Source organism: Alosa pseudoharengus, unplaced genomic scaffold, assembly GCF_046254945.1.
Source record: "Alosa pseudoharengus isolate Yale_2024_CS ecotype anadromous, Long Island Sound unplaced genomic scaffold, YU_APseudo_1.1 YU_APseudo_1.1_scf_14, whole genome shotgun sequence".
NCBI lineage: Eukaryota > Metazoa > Chordata > Actinopteri > Clupeiformes > Clupeidae > Alosa > Alosa pseudoharengus.
The window spans coordinates 24,258,159-24,278,727 of NW_027468609.1; the positions used below are offsets into that span (position 1 = coordinate 24,258,159).

At 38.2% G+C, this 20,569-nt stretch overlaps 1 protein-coding gene across 1 annotated transcript in view; it reads right to left on the minus strand.

The window, feature by feature from the left end:
- Window positions 1–303: 303 nt before the first annotated feature.
- Window positions 304–20,569, minus strand: part of LOC143122615 (transmembrane channel-like protein 2-A) — a 62,664-nt gene continuing 42,398 nt past the window's right edge. Inside the window, exons 18-21 of the mRNA XM_076283398.1 lie at window positions 3,754–3,832; window positions 3,382–3,505; window positions 1,290–1,454; window positions 304–446 (exon numbers count right to left, since the gene is read on the minus strand). Of these exons, the coding sequence (XP_076139513.1) occupies window positions 304–446; window positions 1,290–1,454; window positions 3,382–3,505; window positions 3,754–3,832 (511 nt within the window). The remainder of the gene's footprint in view (window positions 447–1,289; window positions 1,455–3,381; window positions 3,506–3,753; window positions 3,833–20,569) is intronic.

Sequence of the window (20,569 nt, forward strand, 5' to 3'; positions counted from 1 at the left end):
TACCCCCATATCCATCTCCATCTGCTTAGGTGAGGTTTGGTGTAAAGAAGCCCAAGTGTCTTGATGAGTGATCACAAATCAGTCTAATTAAGGCAATCCAAGTTCAAATTTATTGTCATGTATTCATAAAAGTATTTATCAGTAAATTAAATTTATTATGCTCAAGAGCCAGCTCAACTTTAAAGAATAAATTAAAAGGTATTCATTGCTAATTCAACAAGACTGAAGTGTGGGTGAGCATTAAGACGAAAGAAAACAAGAGAAGATCATACAAAAACTAAAGTGGCAAGTGCAAAAAAAACACTAAGGTCTACTGCCAGTGGCCAGGAAGTCAAGGATCCAACTGCACAGGGAGGAACAGATGTTCAGGACTCTCAGTTTCATGATAAGCCTAGATGGAACTGTGGTGTTAAAAGCAGAGCTGTAGTCGATGAAGAGCATCTCTCCTATCCAGATGAGAAAGAGCAGTGTTCAAAGCAAATGTTATTGCTACATCTGTGGACCTGTTTGACCTTTAGGCAAACTGGCCAGTGGGTCTAAGCACCTCATGACAACAGAAGAGAGAGCAACTGGGCATTATGCAGTTAAGATTTTTTTTTATTAGTATTATTATTATTTTTATTTACTCAATCTTTACAAGCACTCTTACCTATTGGAGGTGAATCGACAGAAAATAACAAAACTATTATGAAGAATATTTATTAGATGACTGTATACAGATAAGAACCTTCTTGATAGGCTACAATGGGGAATATTATTGAAACAATAAAGATTGGGTTTACAACATAATATAAAAAAGATAAACAATTAAGTGCTTTGTAGATCATCCTAGCTTATTTTGCCATAATGAAGATGTGCTAATGCTCTTCCAGAATTATATTAAACTCACAGTGGTTAGCTATGGTAATAATACATTAGAGTTGTTTTCAACAATAAGTCAATAATCAAATGAATGTTCAGCCATATTGATTGAATTGATTGAATTTCTACTTAAATGATAGGCATAAAGTTCATACCAATTTTCGACATGAAAATAACAACAATTTATCTTAAACTAACAATGTCCATTAAATCTCAAGTCGTTTAACATATCACCCCATTTTAGAATTCCAACACACATTACTGTTTATATTGCTTTTAAAAGTAGATTAGTGTTTACACTACACCTCTTAAAAGTGCAATGTTACTCAACTGTTCCTTAAAAAGTGACATGGATCAGCGATTAGCAGACTAGCGAGGGGTTGCGGCAGTTTATTGTCTTGGGGCACCTCGTCCTCGACCTTTCTCACCACGTTCCTGTGGGTTTCCCGGAAGTGCCCCTGGTCCCCGAGGTGCAGGTTCCCGGGTCACTGGCCCTCGAGCGTTCGGATTGGCCAATGCCAGTGACGCATCCTTCTGCACGTTAACGCCTGGCTTCACTCTGGTCCCCTTCCCACCTTTCTCCTGTTTTTTTTCTAATGAACAAGGTTACACATACACAAAAAAGACATGTAAAGCTTTACCCTACACCAGTGGTTCTCAACCTTTTTTGAACAAACGCCCCCTGACTTCATCATGAATCTCCTGATGCCCCCCACCCAACACACGCACTTGCACTCACACACACACACAAACACAAACACACACACACACAAAGATATAGACCACTGATATGCTCATAACTGCCTAATGATGGTGATAATTATTATCATTATTATTTTTTATTTTATTAGCCTACTACTACTACTACTACTACTAATAATAATAATAATAATACTACTACTACTACTACTACTACTACTAATAATAATAATAATAATAATAACAAATGGTTGTATAAGTGTTGGTATCAAAGTGGTCTATGAGTAGTCAAATTAAGGTTTTGTTTGAGATAAGACCTCGAGTGAGTAGCCAAGGCTTTGTGCTTGAATGCTGTTTTGGCCAGATCTGTGGAACATGATCAAATTCTTGATAATACTTCATTTATGTTTTGTGTGTGGTCTACTTGTTTCAGTTCATTAGTAATAAGGGAAAAACATTGCACAATACATTTTTTGGGGGGGAGGGGGAGGCTAGACATTTTATTAAATAACCAGTATTTTTTATTAAATAACATTTTAATAGTCTCCCTTAGAACACCAAAAGTTTACAATATAATATATATTTTATTTTATATCCTTTATATTTTTCTGAATGACTGATATTTATGACAGCACACTTTATGTAGATTAGCCTATAGCCTAGGCCTACTATTTTTATTATTATAACTCTACCTCTTTAATTCAGCTGTCTGGTTGAAGCCTGGAAATGTTGTAAACAAAGTAGCATAGTTGGCTAGCTTAGCCTATCATAGTCTACTGATTGGACTGTTCAGTTTCCCCATGTGTGTTTAAGTTTCAAGATAATACTTGTTCTCCTTGGGACAGGCCCTTTTGGGAAACGTTGGTATTGAGATGATCAGTCAACTTCAATGCAAGAGTTTTAAACAAATATGTGCAGCAATGATAGCTAATGATGCTAAGCGGATTTAATAGTAATATAGCTAGTCGTCTTCTATGCGTCCTTGCTTTCACGATTGTGAATGTTTTATTTAAGTCGCGCGTGTTCATTGAGCAGGAGGGAGAGGGAGAGGGAGGGAGCGCGAGAGAGCGGGGCAAGGAGAGGGGGTTTACTTCTATACTGTTTGGTAAAGTTGCACACATAGTCTACAATGAAAGCAAGGAGAGGTATGACATTATTATTTATTTATTTGTTTTTGGACAACGTAGGCTACCGATAAGTAAAGCGGGAGATGTGGGTTGCTTTTGCGGCCGCGTAAGCTGCAAAGCAGTGCGTGAAACACTAGAAAGGGTGTGTCGCGATTCTACCTTTTCACACCGCGACACAGTATCGTGGATATGAATGTCGCGATTTCGGGTTCAAATCGGAGCGCTCTAAGGAGGAAACTAGACGGAGCCACCAGGCACAAATCATTCCATTTCGTGTCAAAACAAACAAATGTAATGCTTAAACATTATGATAAATATCAGTGATCAACGCCCCCCATTTGTGCCTGATCGCCCCCCTCTCAGCTATCTCATTCACAACGCCCCTCGATGGTGTTCAAACGCCCCCAGGGGGGCGGTACCGCCCCCGTTGAGAAACGCTACCCTACACTGTAAAAAAGATTGCAGCGCACTCCAATCGCCATGTTGCTTTGACTGAGTCATGATGTCAACATGACATGTAGTGTAAAGTTTATAACATAAAAGCTCAGTCAAAACAAGATGACTTGACTGGGTTATGAGTGAGTGGGGTTTTTTTTTTACAATGTAGATTGTCCGTTTTTTTAATGTATTTTGTCCTATACCATTCGGTCTTCATGTTGTGTAGCATATAACTAACTAATTGAGAGATTCTCACCGGTGTTGTTCTCTGGGGGAGGGGGAGGTGCCAGAGATCGCTTTGGGAGCAGGTCTTCCAGGTCCTGCTGTTGCTGGTTGGTGCTTTTCTTGTTGTTACGCCTGTTCTTGTCCTCATCTCTGGCCTACGAACAGAGAGTTTCAAAATAGATTGGGGCAGGTTATTATGAAGACAAGCCCACAAAATGTAGTGCTCCTAGTGGTAACATGCTTAATAAATAAAAGATAATTTTTTACTAACTGAAATATCAAAGAGTAAAACAGGACACGACTATAATAATGCCATCATCTAGTCCAGATGTTGGCTGGACTACTGTTCATGGTCACAAATTATAGTAGCCTATAGCCTACTGCAAGTCAAGTTTGTACTTGCCATCTGCATTTTCTTTTTCAGCTCCGAGGTGGCATTCTTGTAGGCTTCTGCTACAGAGTTCAGGTAATATATGGCAAGCCTGTAAGAAAAAATATCAATTATTCCACTTATTTTATTGTAATCGCTCATGACATAGAATCTTAGGGGTAACTAAGGGTAACTGAGTGGGGTTCACGAGGAGAAGATAACAGTAAAAGAACAGACAAGACGAAGCTGAAAGAACGACAAGGAGGAAAAATAGTTTTAAACAATATTGGTAGTAAGCCTAGTTCCAGCTGGTAGAGCGGAATAGTTAGCCTGGCGGGCCATCCTATATCATTGAAATGTATAGGTTGAGCAAATTAATTTGCCGCCGCTAGGGTGCGTCTAGATTTCTAGGCTACGGAATAGTAGGCTACATATAACGGGTGGTAGCCTAAGTACCCGTATGGTAGGGGAAGGCTATTCAATACTAATGTCTCCAGGCGGCAGGGAAATACAGGATCACGTCCTGACTCCCACTATTTACAAAACCAGATGGTTTTACTTTACTTTATTTTACTTAAGTAGGTCTACATCAAGGTGAAATAGGGCGGAATTGTATCAGCCGAAATAGAAATAGGATAATGCATTTAAGCCACTTCGAAAATTTGTTTATATCCAATGATTCTGCCGTCATTGAAACGCTACGTCAGACTTCAGTACTCTATTGTCACGGCTTACCTGAAGGGGGTGTGGCCTAGTGTGTGGGGGCTTGCATTCAGCAACACCAAGCTATTTCCCTTTACCCAACTCACAGCAGTACTAAGAGAAAGTTGCCCCTACTCTGGAGAGTATTCATTAATCAACCCACTATAAGAAACAATTTTGCTGGATTTTATTCTAACAATAAAATGCTTAACTCATTGAGTGCCAAAAATGTAATATTAAGTTTTTCCTTCCCATGCGTTGAGTGCCAAAAACGTAATATTAAGTTTTTAGCTTTTTTTTTAAATTACGAAACTAGACACTCTAACACACCTTATATGTGATTTTGGGAACTCTGTGATGAATGAAAATGAAATATATGACGATCGTGAAACTCATGAAAACGCACATGGAACGCATCTGGACATTTTATCATAACTCGGTTGCCGTTTTGGGTCGAATCAGTGACGCATGCACGTCAGGTCAAAACCAGGCCATTTTCGTGGGTCTATCACTAGGTGGCAGTCTCGCCAGGTCTCGCTGATCACTTCCCAGAAAGTTTACACAAGTAAGTAACAGGCAACACTTCATATTTAATGAAAGACGTTATATCTCCATTTCTAGAAAAAAAACAGCGATTTTGATTAAAACTAGCCACGGTTTAGCTTGGGATTTCTCAGGAACAGAGGCGTGTAGAAATACACGGTTTGCACCCACCGAGAGCTTAAAGTCTCACCTTTTAATCGAGCCATAGTATGTGTTCATAGCTATAACACAGAATATGCTGTGGCTGTACAAAAATCATCAACAATGGTCTAGATTGCTGGCACTCTAGGACAAAGCTCCCGAAAACAGCTTGGTATTCAATGAGTTAAAAGCAACAAAATGACAGTTCATCACTGAACACTCAGGTTTAACATATAATCCTCAGGTTTTCATTTGACCTAGTCTCACCAGAATGGATATTTAAACTAACTTACCACTGTGTAGCCTAGTCTCACCAGTATGAATAACACTGTTATGAACCCACAATTAGAATTCAAAATTGTTACCATTCAGAATTAGTAAATCAATAAATTCAACACATTCAAACCACTACATACTGCTCATTAGATGTAACACAAACTGTATGTTACCTTGGAATAAACTGGTTGTTACAGTGTTTCCGCTAGATTTTTTTTTAACAGTGGCGGCAGAGGGACAGGATTCAGGACAGGCCCATCTTCTGTCTGACATTAAACCACATGTCACTTGGAACGCTTGAACATACCAGTAGTTCACGTTGACAATGGAGAAACGCTTAGCTTACTTAGTTTATGACAGAAATTAATGTTTGTGCCAACATGTTATAAAAACACAACCCACAACACTGCCTTTATTTGGTATATCTCTTTTACTTGATAGTCCGCGATTCACATTAGGCCTACTAGGCCATCACCGCGAGTCCATACAAAGTGTTTTTGGCCAAGTTTTGCTTTAATCCAATTTACTTTCGTTACTACCAGTCGTTGCTTTTTTACTGCGTCGATTCGCGATTGAGTGTGCATCTAATGCAGTGGTTCTCAACCTTTTTTGAACAAACGCCCCCTGACTTCATCATGAATCTCCTGATGCCCCCCACCCAACACACGCACTTGCACTCACACACACACACAAACACAAACACACACACACACAAAGATATAGACCACTGATATGCTCATAACTGCCTAATGATGGTGATAATTATTATCATTATTATTTTTTATTTTATTAGCCTACTACTACTACTACTACTACTAATAATAATAATAATAATAATAATAATAATACTACTACTACTACTACTACTACTACTAATAATAATAATAATAATAACAAATGGTTGTATAAGTGTTGGTATCAAAGTGGTCTATGAGTAGTCAAATTAAGGTTTTGTTTGAGATAAGACCTCGAGTGAGTAGCCAAGGCTTTGTGCTTGAATGCTGTTTTGGCCAGATCTGTGGAACATGATCAAATTCTTGATAATACTTCATTTATGTTTTGTGTGTGGTCTACTTGTTTCAGTTCATTAGTAATAAGGGAAAAACATTGCACAATACATTTTTTGGGGGGGAGGGGGAGGCTAGACATTTTATTAAATAACCAGTATTTTTTATTAAATAACATTTTAATAGTCTCCCTTAGAACACCAAAAGTTTACAATATAATATATATTTTATTTTATATCCTTTATATTTTTCTGAATGACTGATATTTATGACAGCACACTTTATGTAGATTAGCCTATAGCCTAGGCCTACTATTTTTATTATTATAACTCTACCTCTTTAATTCAGCTGTCTGGTTGAAGCCTGGAAATGTTGTAAACAAAGTAGCATAGTTGGCTAGCTTAGCCTATCATAGTCTACTGATTGGACTGTTCAGTTTCCCCATGTGTGTTTAAGTTTCAAGATAATACTTGTTCTCCTTGGGACAGGCCCTTTTGGGAAACGTTGGTATTGAGATGATCAGTCAACTTCAATGCAAGAGTTTTAAACAAATATGTGCAGCAATGATAGCTAATGATGCTAAGCGGATTTAATAGTAATATAGCTAGTCGTCTTCTATGCGTCCTTGCTTTCACGATTGTGAATGTTTTATTTAAGTCGCGCGTGTTCATTGAGCAGGAGGGAGAGGGAGAGGGAGGGAGCGCGAGAGAGCGGGGCAAGGAGAGGGGGTTTACTTCTATACTGTTTGGTAAAGTTGCACACATAGTCTACAATGAAAGCAAGGAGAGGTATGACATTATTATTTATTTATTTGTTTTTGGACAACGTAGGCTACCGATAAGTAAAGCGGGAGATGTGGGTTGCTTTTGCGGCCGCGTAAGCTGCAAAGCAGTGCGTGAAACACTAGAAAGGGTGTGTCGCGATTCTACCTTTTCACACCGCGACACAGTATCGTGGATATGAATGTCGCGATTTCGGGTTCAAATCGGAGCGCTCTAAGGAGGAAACTAGACGGAGCCACCAGGCACAAATCATTCCATTTCGTGTCAAAACAAACAAATGTAATGCTTAAACATTATGATAAATATCAGTGATCAACGCCCCCCATTTGTGCCTGATCGCCCCCCTCTCAGCTATCTCATTCACAACGCCCCTCGATGGTGTTCAAACGCCCCCAGGGGGGCGGTACCGCCCCCGTTGAGAAACGCTAATCTAATGTAATAGCAGTGTCTTCGCGGAGACATCAACTCTCCAGTTTCATTTTTGCTGTTGCGAGCAAGCTAATAGACTAACATATAGGAAATACTTCCAATACAATCAGCTTCAGAAATTATTGGGTTTTCCTTAGCCTGGGCTAGGCTACACCTTTCCAACAAGTTTTGCGAAAATTGTAGTTTTTGCGATGTTGACAAACATGTGTAGCACATGGAAGCTCTTGATAGCGCATGGCACTAACGTCTATAAAAACAATATATTTATGAAATAAAACTAGACAGGTACCTCGCTTTAGCATTGCTGTTTATTGTTAAACTGCAATTTTCAGCAGCCAGCGGAGGGCATTGGGGTCATCCATATTCCCTGGGTCCTATGTTCCGTAGCGGGGAACATAGGACCCTTTTTTGAAAAAACACAATCCCTTCAGTCAACACAGTTACAACAGACGTGCGGACCGGTGACAGCTTTTGGTGGAAAACACTTTGTGATGAGGGAAGGAAGAGGGGGCGCCGCGAACTGAAGTTCTTTGCAAAGAGGCGCAGTGCGGAGCCCAGTGCGATATAGTCACGTTTAATTGATTTAATTGAGACACTTAAGTCTTGTATGTAACAGTAGCTGGTGTCAGTGGTAATCAGCCTAATGACACAGCCCCACCTGTTTTCCTATGATATTAGGATTGGCTCAATGTCTTGCTGCAACGGCCTGTGTTTAAATCTAGCCGAGTCTGCATGGCTTCAGTCCCAAGCTTGTCATTAAGTGTGCTTGCAAAGCAACACACTTATTGTTCTTCTTAAGTTTTATTTTTCCCATCTCCCTAATTTTTTGTCAGCTCTAGCGCCTAGGCCCTTTGAGACAGAGACACCGTTCCAACTTTAAAACGTCCGGTCAGTACCGGTGTAAGTTGGTCGCGAAGATGACGTCAGGTGGGTGTGTCGTTCGTCCGCCATATTGGATTGAACAGAAAGCGAAACTAAATTTTCACAGATCACAAGTTTGGTCCGAACGCCACAAAACTTGACGTACATTATCCTTGGACCAAGCCTCACCGGAAGGATTTTTGATTTTCGAAAGCGTTTGCCCGTCACAGCCAAACGAAATCGGCGGCAAAGCTCCGAAACAGGAAGTCGTCCTCAATATCTCAGGAACACTGTCACATATCGATACCAAATTTTGTATATGAACTGGGGACTCCAATGTGAGGGTGCATAAGCTAAAAAAAAAAAAGAAATATTCCAAAAGTTTCCATCATTTTGCAAACCACCCACAGGTATTTGGTAACTCTCACAATTCACCTTTGCACCATTCACCTTCTATCACAATTCCTTCCAAGTATGCTCAATGCCTCTGGGCAGCCACAATGTCTCCGGGCAACCTTGCCCACTCATGAAATCCTTCCTCTGCCATGGGATAGTATGAACTTATGAACTGAAATAGCAAGGAGAACAGTAGCTATATATAGCTTACATAATAGAGTTGTTTTCACATTGACGGTATTCAAATTAAATTTTCCATTATTGTTAATCATGTTATTATCATGATGGGAGAGTATTATTAAAAATGTTACAAGTATGCAAATTCATATGTTTACGGGAAATTAGGTTTTACTGGGTTGTTTTGTTGTAAAGACATGCAAGGCATTCTGGGCCGTAATGAACAGTGGTCGGCAGCACTCCATAGGCTACGTATTAATTTGAATAGGTGTTTCTGTAAACCTAGGGACAATAAACAGCTATCTCTGTTACAAAAACGAGCTGGTAATCGCTCATTGAAGAGGGAACTATGATAAAAAGATTGTTTTCCTAAAAGCATGGTGTTGACAAAAGAATAAGCAGGAAATGCCACGTTTATCTTAAATAGCCTACTGAACGCTAGGTGGCAACGTTGTATTACATTTCACTAAATGCGGTGGAATTAGTGTGAGCTTCACAAGGAAGGAAGGTGCAAATATTATGTAATTTATCATGGGAAATTATTGGAAATGTTATTTCTTGTTTATTCTAATTGCAAACCACACACATCCATTCGTAATCACACGTACACATTTAATACTGGAAGACTGTCTATTCGTTTATTTGATGTTGCTTAGCAACGGGGACAGACTTCAGAGCAAAGATTCTAGAACAGAGCTTCAGAGAGACACGTTTTGAGTTCGTGGCCAAGTAGGCTACCTAAAATATCGGTTTCCATGTGTATGTGCTGGATGGTGTGCTTCCTTTATGAAAGTAAGTGTTTATGAAAGTAAGTGTTTTATACAGTTAACGTTACAGACATAATGAGTCATGTTGTAGTGGTCCACATAAATGTGCCCCTTCTGTTATTAGAATGCTAAGCGGAGATTTCATTCATTTTTTGTGTGGCTAGAAGCTAGCTATCGTAACACCCCCAATTATCACCACTTTTGTTCAGAAATTCTAAAACAACGATGTTTTTTTAACACTTCAAAATAACATTTACTAAATGAACCTTACATTTTTCAGTAGCCATAGGTGTGTAGATTTGAACAAAATCTGGTTTGGTTCTTAACGGGAGCATTTACTGCCTGAAATATCCGATTTTGTTTACCACGCTTAGAGTTAGTGCTGGTCTGATGGGTCGCCTATTTACACCGTTTCAACGGCACATGGACGGTTAGACCGAGAATTCTCGTCGTGAAATTAAAATTCCACTGGAGCTCCAAGCGGTTGTGTACACGCAGCCTTACAACACTGTTTACAGCTCTTTGAGTCACGGTAAAATGTCATTTTTGGTACATAGCTAATTTAGATACACATATGGTGTGGGTGGTTGCGTTTCTATAGGAGTCTTGGTTTGTATAGAAATGGATATTAAGTGACACATACACGCAAGACGGTGGAAATACGGGACCGGTGGAAATAGGGGGAGTTCCGATAGCTAGGTCATAGGGAGGAGATGTTGCTGTAACGTTATGAGATTTATAGTCCAGGCAATCTGTGAGAAAAAAACACCCAACCCAAAACTAATTGCAACAGAAATTATTTTTGTTGTATTCAGTTTATGAAACCTTTTCATATCACATACCAAAAGTCCATGAAAATCCAAGTGATGGAACATTGTCAAAATTGGAATTATTTGTGCATAGGTCAGTGGCAAAAAGCTGCACCTTTGGCAGTTTTATTGAACTTTCATAGTACAGGGGATATGTGAAAATTAGGTCAAATTCTTTCATAAAGGCATGAAACTTGGTGAACTTGTACAGTTTGGAGCCCTGAACATTTTCAGATATAAAACCATTATCAAAAAACCCTAATGGTCGCCGTGGCAACCATTAAATGTTCCACTATAACTGAATTACGCCTATTCTTCATTATATCTCCTGAAACAAACATGGTATCTCAGAACCAATGATGCCTACAGGGAGGAGCAGTATTTATTACATGTATTCCATATTTCAAATACAAAATATATCGTATATTCGTAATTTGTATTTGACTGGGTTGAAAAAAAGGCTTCGTATTTTGTATCAAAATACTTTATAAGTATGCATTTTTGTAGTTTAGAATATTGACAAATATTTTTGGTAAAACCAATACTTTTGGTGATGTGATGACATCATAACTGACTTGGGCTGAGTTTTAATTTGCCCACATTTGTGATAATATTGAGATTCAGAAGATAAAAGAGATACAAAAGGTTTTTTTATGGATTCTGGTACTGTTAGACATGCTAAATAACATACAAAAAATCTAGTAAAATCTGACCTTGAGAAATGATGGCCACCAAAATGGCTGCCAAGAGGTTATAATGGCTATGGGCCCTATCATGACAGTCAACAGCACAGCGCAAAGTGTATAATCATCATGATGCAACACATATTTCTATTGTACACTCGAGTTTTTCGTCATCTCTTTTATTGAGCAATGCACCAAGGGGTGTAGCCATTAACGACCTAAGGAGGGGTCTAGCGCATTATCTAAAAAGCACTATCGTACACTACCTAAAACGCATTACGCCACTGACCAAGAAATACCTGGTCAGAAATCCATGGCGAGTTGTTTATCTGTTATTTTAAGAGTGTTTTATCAACAGTGATGGGCGGGTGCACAACTACACCCTGCTTTTCTCGTCCACAGGAACGTGAACCAGCGCACATCCATGCAAAACATTACAAATTACATGATTACAATGGGGAACATAATAATTATAATAAAGATATCAGGAAATATGTCTCACAATGAGTAGTTTCACCATTCACCATCATTTGCAAATTGTTAATGACAGTTAAAAGTGAATAGGCGAGAGGCACATATGGAGCACATCTGAAGACGCACTGTCACGAGATGTAAGCAACTCCTCTGCAGGATAAATGTCCTTAGGTTTCTTATTCAGTCATTTAAACACTATTGGTGTAAGTGTTGCATTTTTCAGGCTATTTTGTCAATGGTAACCTATTGTCAGTCAATAGCGTAATTAACTGTGTAACTGTTTTGTGTTGACTATGACACCACAGAGAAGTTAGTTTTACTTTGCCAATGAGTTCAAATAATAGACGAGTGCAGATGCGTTTATAGGCTATACTCTGCTAGGTTTTAAAGCATGGTTTAGTGGAATACCTGTTCCATACAGTCTCGCATGCAAGCAAATTCCTTCAAATGGGCCGCTGACTACTACAATACCGATGCCCTGTTTGAAGTCCAAATGCTTGCTGTTAAAGGGAATGACAGATGTCACTCTCATTGGTTTAAAGGATGTAACGCCCAAAACACACACATGACTAACTAAGAAACATAAGATCCACTTTTTTGCGCCAGGTGCCGGACTTTTGAAAACAAAACCACACCCAATGTGGACTGGACAAACCCCTAAGCCAGTGTTTCTCAAAGTGTGGTCCGGGGACCACTAGTGGTCCGCAAGCTATTCCAAGTGGTCCGCGAACAGACATGATAAAATATAATATAGACGAGTTGTTTGCAATATTGAACCAACTTGTATGTAAATCCAAACAGTTCTCAACACTGTAAAATATGCCAGTTTAAATCAAATGAATCCTCTGACACGATAAGCAAAGTGCAAAGACAATAAGCAAGGTGGTTCAGTGAGTAGGCCTATTGTGTGGGCTAATTTACTGTTGTAGTAGGTCTAGACAATAAGCAAGGTGGTTCAGTGAGTAGGCCTATTGTGTGGGCTAATTTACTGTTGAAGTAGGTCTAGACAATAAGCAAGGTGGTTCAGTGAGTAGGCCTATTGTGTGGGCTAATATACTGTTGAAGTAGGTCTAGACAATAAGCAAGGTGGTTCAGTGAGTAGGCCTATTGTGTGGGCTAATATACTGTTGAAGTAGGTCTAGACAATAAGCAAGGTGGTTCAGTGAGTAGGCCTATTGTGTGGGCTAATATACTGTTGAAGTAGGTCTAGACAATAAGCAAGGTGGTTCAGTGAGTAGGCCTATTGTGTGGGCTAATATACTGTTGAAGTAGGTCTAGACAATAAGCAAGGTGGTTCAGTGAGTAGGCCTATTGTGTGGGCTAATATACTGTTGAAGTAGGTCTAGACAATAAGCAAGGTGGTTCAGTGAGTAGGCCTATTGTGTGGGCTAATATACTGTTGAAGTAGGTCTAGACAATAAGCAAGGTGGTTCAGTGAGTAGGCCTATTGTGTGGGCTAACATACTGTTGAAGTAGGTCTAGACAATAAGCAAGGTGGTTCAGTGAGTAGGCCTATTGTGTGGGCTAACATACTGTTGAAGTAGGTCTACTCTTTTTTTTTAGCTACTGTAGGTGGTCCGTGCGTTTCTTTTTTATTGGTTAAGTGGTCCTTCCTCTGAAAAAGTTTGAGAAACACTGCCCTAAGCTATTTGCTAGTGACCATGCGTATTAGACAAATATAGCCCTATATCTCAATTACTATTCAGCCCACAGGGGTGAATCTGAGGACAAATGATGGTCAAATTAAACAATAATATGATTTTAAATGTTAACATTGAACATTTTGGAATGCTCTAGCTTTTTCAGCGATATATTAAAATCTATGTGTTTTAATACAGAGTAAATGCAATACAGGAATATGTACCATGTCCAAGGCATGGAGGAAGATAATACTTAACTGGTATCATATCTCATCTAGAGGGCATATGCTTTTAGAAAATATATAGTTTAGGGTGTTTAATTTGTTTTCCATAGACAGTATAGGCTAAAATGTATCCGCTTTACACAAGATTCGCCTATATAGAATATAGGGCAATGTATTGTGCATGGCATGGAGGAAGATGGGAAATGTCTTAACTGGTGTTATATCTCATCTACAAGTAATATGCTTTCAGGAAATATATAGTTTAGGGTATTTAATTTGTTTTCCATAGACAGTATAGGCTAAAATGTATCCGCTTTACACTAGATTCGCCTATACAGAATATAGGGCAGTGTATTGTGCATGGCATGGAGGAAGATGGGAAATGTCTTAAATTGTGTAATATCTCATCTAAAGGGTATATGCTTTCAGAAAATATATAGTTTAGGGTGTTTAATTTGTTTTCCCTTGACTATACATGCCAAAATGTATCCACTGTACACTAGATTCGCCTATGCAGAATAGAGGGCAATGTGTTGTGCATGGCATGGAGGAAGATGAGACATGTCTTAACTGGTGTTATATCTCATCTACAAGTAATATGCTTTCAGGAAATATATAGTTTAGGGTGTTTAATTTGCTTTCCCTAGACAGTATATGTCAAAATGTGTCCGCTTTACACTAGATTTGCCTATACAGAATAGAGGCCAATGTATTGTGCATTGCATGGAGGAAGATGGGACATGTCCTATTTGGTGTCATATCACTTCTAGAGGTTATATGCTTTTAGAAAATATATAGTTTATGATGTTTAATTTGTTTCCCTTAATAGTGCAGGCCAAAAAATCAGCTGTTCACTTAATTCACCTATACAGAATAGAGGAGTATGTATTATGCATGGTATGGAGGAAGATGGGACATAAGCTGATTAATGCTATATTTCATGTAGGGCATATGCTTTTAGAGTATGTATAATTTTGGCTGTTCTATGATTTTGGTAAAACCATGACCCATGCATAGGCATGCATTTTAATTATTAATCTTAAACTTTATTTATTATAGCATGCACCTTTTGCCAGACGTCACAACAATAGTCACCTCTTTGGAGGCTAGCTGCAGTTATCTGCACCTGTCTGTTGAATTTGGACATTATCATGTACATCTTCAACTTTGCCTTTACAATTTTCCTTCATTCATTCACTTACATAAACATACTGTGCTGTCTGATTACTGTTTTAGCCAAAATTGTGCAAAGTAAAGAGGCATCATACAGGCCCTTCTGATTGGACAGACAGTCTAAACAGAATAGTCAACCCCCCGGGCAAGAGGTCAATTACTATAAGTCTTGGAAAATAATGGACTGATACTTTCGTGTGATATACTGTATATGATTCAGTGACCTCTCAATCAGACCACCAAAAACACTTTCCTAGGCTTAATAATGCTTAACTATATGTTTGTACAACTTAAACATTGTGGAACACTTAAATGCAAAAACACACTGGCTCTATTTAAAGACTGAACAACCATTTCCATTGATTCAAAGGGCCAAAATAAAAAAAATAGACACCAATTAGCAACAAACAAGTCTGAAATAAGCCTGAGAAATGTACTAACTCTTTGAAAATAAAAGAATGTTCCTCAACAATGCAATATTCTAAAATTCCATGTTAACTTTCGGACCCCATGTCCATTGGAATGGACATTATATATTTTTGGGTCTAAACCAATGAAAATCTGTGGTTTCACCATTTTAATTATGCATTGCTACTGATTGGATCCTGATGACCCAATCAGAATGCAGTTATGACCTGTAACTTGATCTGAGAGCACTTCAGACATCAAACAACACAAGCATGGCTCTGAAGCTAGATAGGAACAGGAGTAAGCATCTTTTTTCCCTCATCAATATGAATTTATGTTCATGATAGCCTAACCAATTTGCACTCAGTATAATTCTAACCATTGCAGGTGATGATATTTGAAGTTAATTTGAATATATTTCATAACAGTGTAGTACAGGATTTTTTCAAAGTTTAATGTCCATCCCTATGGACACCAGGTGTTGGGAGATGTTAGCCAACACTCATTTAATTATTGTCACCAGGCAAGGTTCTGACATCCTCAAGACCCAAGCTATAATTCTAAATATATTTTTTATTTACTTCAGCTATTTTGAATGTGCACTCATTTAACTAAAATGTGTGGTCGGTTGTACTAAATAGTCCTCTCATTTTACTAGATTGTGCACAGAATTTAGTAAATTGTGTGCCCGGTTTACTATAGTATCCTCATTTTACTAAATCATGGACTTATACAGCTACATTTTCTGAGCATTTAGCTAAATTGTGCTATTTTTTGTGCAAAAAAGTGTGGAAGATTTAGTAAAACGAGCACACTATTTAGTAAAACGAGCGCAAAATTCAGGGTGCGTTTGTAAATTCAATCTGACACTGAGAATAGCGCTCTGAAGTTCGAAAAAGACAAGCAGTCTAAATCTCTGTGAATTATTTTGGGTTACAAACAGTTTGGTTTAGGCCTACAATATGGACACCACTACAGCACTTGTGAAACAGTGTTTAGGTCCACTTCAGCCTTAGGCTGCTTCAACCTAGCGAGCCAGATCCACATTATTTGCTGCCGCTAGGGTGTGTCTAGATTTCTAGGCTAGCTTCAACCCTCTCTGGGATAACACTCTCTCAACCTACTGTGTGATGTCATGCTCTGCCACTCCATCCCTTCAGCTGGAGTGCCCAGAGTACGCACTGAAAGCTCCAAGATTGTGACACTGTGAATAAACGAATAATCCGACCCACGCTCCGAATTTACGAACGGTTAAAAGTTTCAGTGTGTGCATTTGGAGTGGCAATTTAAGAATGCACTCTAAGTAAAATGAGTGCATAATTCAGTAAAAACAGTGTATATTATCTTGATATACAAAAACAATCTTGCAATGACATCTCCTGGGGTGTGTCATTGCAAGATTTTCTATGTATTGAGAAAACATACACTCGTTTTACTAAATCATGCGCTTGCTTTACTAATATTTTTGTGCACTTGTTATACTACATTGTGCACACAACGTGTGTATTGTGCTCTTGTTGTCATTTTGCTAAATTGTGCTCTCATTTTACTAAAAAGTGCACTCATTTTAGTAAATAGTATGCTTATTTTACTAAATTGTGCACTCATTTTACAATGTGATGTAATGAAATGAGAGTGGAATTTAGCAAATTAGCCCACAATGTAGTAAAATAAATGCACTGTTTAGTAAAACAAGCACAGGGTTTACTAAATTGAGCAAATATTTAGGAAAATGAAAGCACAATTTAGTAAAACGAGCGCAAAATTTAGTAAAGTGAGCAAACAAATATGTTGCAAGCATACCTCCGGTGTTCCATATTGGAACATGTAATTAAACAGTTATATGGAACACCGGAGGTATGCTTGCAACACATTACTTTTTTGACCTGCAAAAAAAAAAAAAACTATGATGTTATATTTTAAAACTCTTTGGACCATCATTTGAACTGTTCAAGTTCATGTTCCATGTGATGTCAATGTGAATTATAAGACAAAAAATAGGTATGATGTTGTCATATGATGTTGGTATTTTAACAACTGTTTGGACCCGATGTCCATTGAAATGGACAAAAAAAAAAACAATTAAAAGGTTGTGATAAAAAATTTTTTTTTTATTGATTCTCATTTATGGTTGCATTAAGGATGGGGAAAAATCATTATTATATTTTTCACCACCTTGGAACATAATTGGGGTCTGAAGGGGTTAAGTTAGATGGGATCAGATATTCTTTAGAATGCTTATTTTACAACATTCTAATTACAGTTTTGTCAGTTTTTGCTGAAGGATAATGCCTAAAACAACCCTCATTTTAACATATTTCCACCAACTGGATTTTAATGGACTTTTACTATGGTGTTTAGATCACCAATTGAAATATAAAAATGTGAAAATAAATTCTGTTGCAATTAGTTTTGGGTCAGACCTTACTTGGCCTGGACTATTATGTTGCTTAGCGTAATGCCATGGTCATTTGATATGAGATGCTTGTACTCGTAACTTCGTCACTCGTAACTTTAGGACTCCTATTTTTTTTTACTAAGAGTAATTCAGGAAGCATTTTAGCCCTAAAAGTAGCGCCTGAGTCTGTGACAGCTTAAGCGAGGACTCCTAATAAGACACAATGTTTTGTGGTGGCATTTCACGTCGCGATGTTTTGAAATGCGCCTAACAATCACGAGGGAACAATTTTGCATTGTAGGCATAACTAAGGGATGCAGTAACACCACCAACAACAACCAAAACTAGCCTAGTCATTGTTTATGTACATTAAATGTAACGTTTCATTGTGAATCAAATTAAAAGATTCCCCTCTTTGCAAACGTTGGCATAGGCATATGGTGACAGATTAATTTAATAATGTTGCTGCGTGAATCACGGTAAGCGCGAATGAAGTGGCCACTTCTTAATAGGAGTCACTGTAGGCTAAGTAAAATAGAGATGTTTAAAATAAGATAAAGTTAGGATATGCCCGCTTGATAACGGCAGAGATAACTGGCCTTTGGCCATAGCAACCATCCATTTAGAACGACTGGCCTTCATAGCAACCAAGGATCTTAGCTGTGATTCATGTAGCTACAGTATGCATGCAATGTGATGCAAAGTATAGAAAGATGATGAAATATACAGAGACAGGTCAAGAAATATAGTGCAATGTAGACAGTAGTATACAGTTGATTTACAGAAGGTGGTTTAGAGTAATATGAATTAAATATAAATATGTGCAGTGTATTAGCAGTTATCTCATACAATAAGTAGAATAATGTATGTAGTAGTAACATTATAATAGTAGAAATAATAATATAGATATATGCAGTGTATTAACAGAATATAATAAAACAGAATAAATATGGATATTCAATATGACAAATATATAACAGATATGTACATAACATACAGCTATGTTTGTGCAGTGTGGAAACAGTGTCATTGTAGTTCAGAAACAACATTATAAGAGTAGTAAGAATACGTTTATGTGCAGGATGAATAGTATAAAGATCAGTAGATTAACTATGTATAAATGTAATTACAGTAGGCCTATGTACATTTGTAAATAAATAGAAAACTATGGGTGAGAGGGATAAATTAATTTTATTTAATCGTAAAAGTAAATTGCATTCAATTAAATTGCAATTAAAAATCTTTCCAGTAGGCTTTAATGTCACGCAAAAAGTACAACCAAAGCTGAGCTTGATCAACTAGAACGTCTAAAGAACCAGAACTTGAGTGTAGTTTTTTGCTGGGTCCCAGGCCATGTTGGTCTGAGGGGAAATGAGAAAGCAGACAGTGCTGCTAAGCAAGCCCTCAATGAAGAAGTCACAGAATGTCAAATCCCTGCCCCAGACCTTAAACCTATACTGAACTCTTACATCTCAGATAAGTGGCAATCTGAATGGGATTAATGTACCAACAACAAGCAAGGAATGTGAATTTTGGCACATTTTCATGATCCACTGGGTCGTTATGGGCCACACAAAATACGGTGTTGCTAAAATTACTCCTATTGTGGCTATTAGAGACATGCGTTCATGAGTATCCAGCTACATTCAATGAGTTAAGTAAAATACATTCACACACAAAAAAAAACCCATCACTAATGTTGTGGACATTCCTTTATTCTGAGATACATCAATAGGCTCTCAAAACAATCCCAAACAGACATAAGGTCTATAGAGCAAATCCATATAGATTATTTGTCAAATAAACCAGTAAAACAGAATTAGGGGATGGAATATATAACATTCACACTCATAGCTCATATTTCTAAAATAAATCAGTGAAAAAGTATCCTGACAAACAAGCAGCATTTTAATGCCTTAGTCATATTTCATAATTTCAAATTTTTCTCTAGGTTACCTGATACCCCAGTTTGAGAGGTGCAAGACGGGTGACATTATTTATTTTTGCAGCCAATCACTGCTGTTGTTTTATTTTATTGATTTAATTTTAGTCATAGAAGCTAAATTCGAAGGCAGGCCACAGGTAAAAGCCAACGAACCGCATTCACCCCGCAAGGCAATAGTTGAATAGAGCTTTTGAGGTATTGCCACTGCTCCAACACTGAAAGGCACTGTTAGAATGCTTGGATCAAGCCAGGTTCAGCATAGCGTATGTCACTGTCTGCTCACGTTGGTGACCGGACCAGGGCAAGCACACTTTCGCAGTTCCCGCCGGAAATGCAGTCTAGTTGTCTTTGCACTTGGCATGTCATTGTTGAAGAGGTGAAGGAGGTCATCTAAAATAGCCTTTGGTTGAGCTGTCGGAAGAATGGGATTAATTTTAATGGAACAAAGAGATATCAAACTATACTGGGCTGTAGACCCAAAGGGAAATTTTTGGATTATTGACGATCAGTCTAAAGGGGCTTCGGAGCAACGCGCAGTCCCCCCTGCAGCGTGCCAGCGAACCGAAAAATGAACAAAACAAACCAATTAAATATCAACTTAAAAAGGCATGTAGTTGTATCGCGTTTCTTCTGTAAGAGGTGCAGCTCGTGTGTGTTGTTGTCCTCAATTTAGTGCTGAAGCGGACAATGTGAAGTTACCTAGAATGTTAACTTTGAACTCGTTATATTCAGTAAAGAAGCACTACACAAGTAAAACAATTGTAGGCCTATGTTATAAGAAATGTTCTTCATCTATTCTTTTACTCCACTATAGGCCTACTCAACGTGGAAGTTAGGAAAATCGCCCTTCTGGCTTGTGTCAATATTGCACCGTGCGCGTATGTGTAGGTCTACCTGGTGTGCTACGGCAAGCAACATTGACAGAAAAATACACTTTGCTACCGTTTGTGCACGAAATGTGCACTCGCAAGCATATCCCATGCAATTTCCGTGGTCAGATACAAGGCGGGGAAC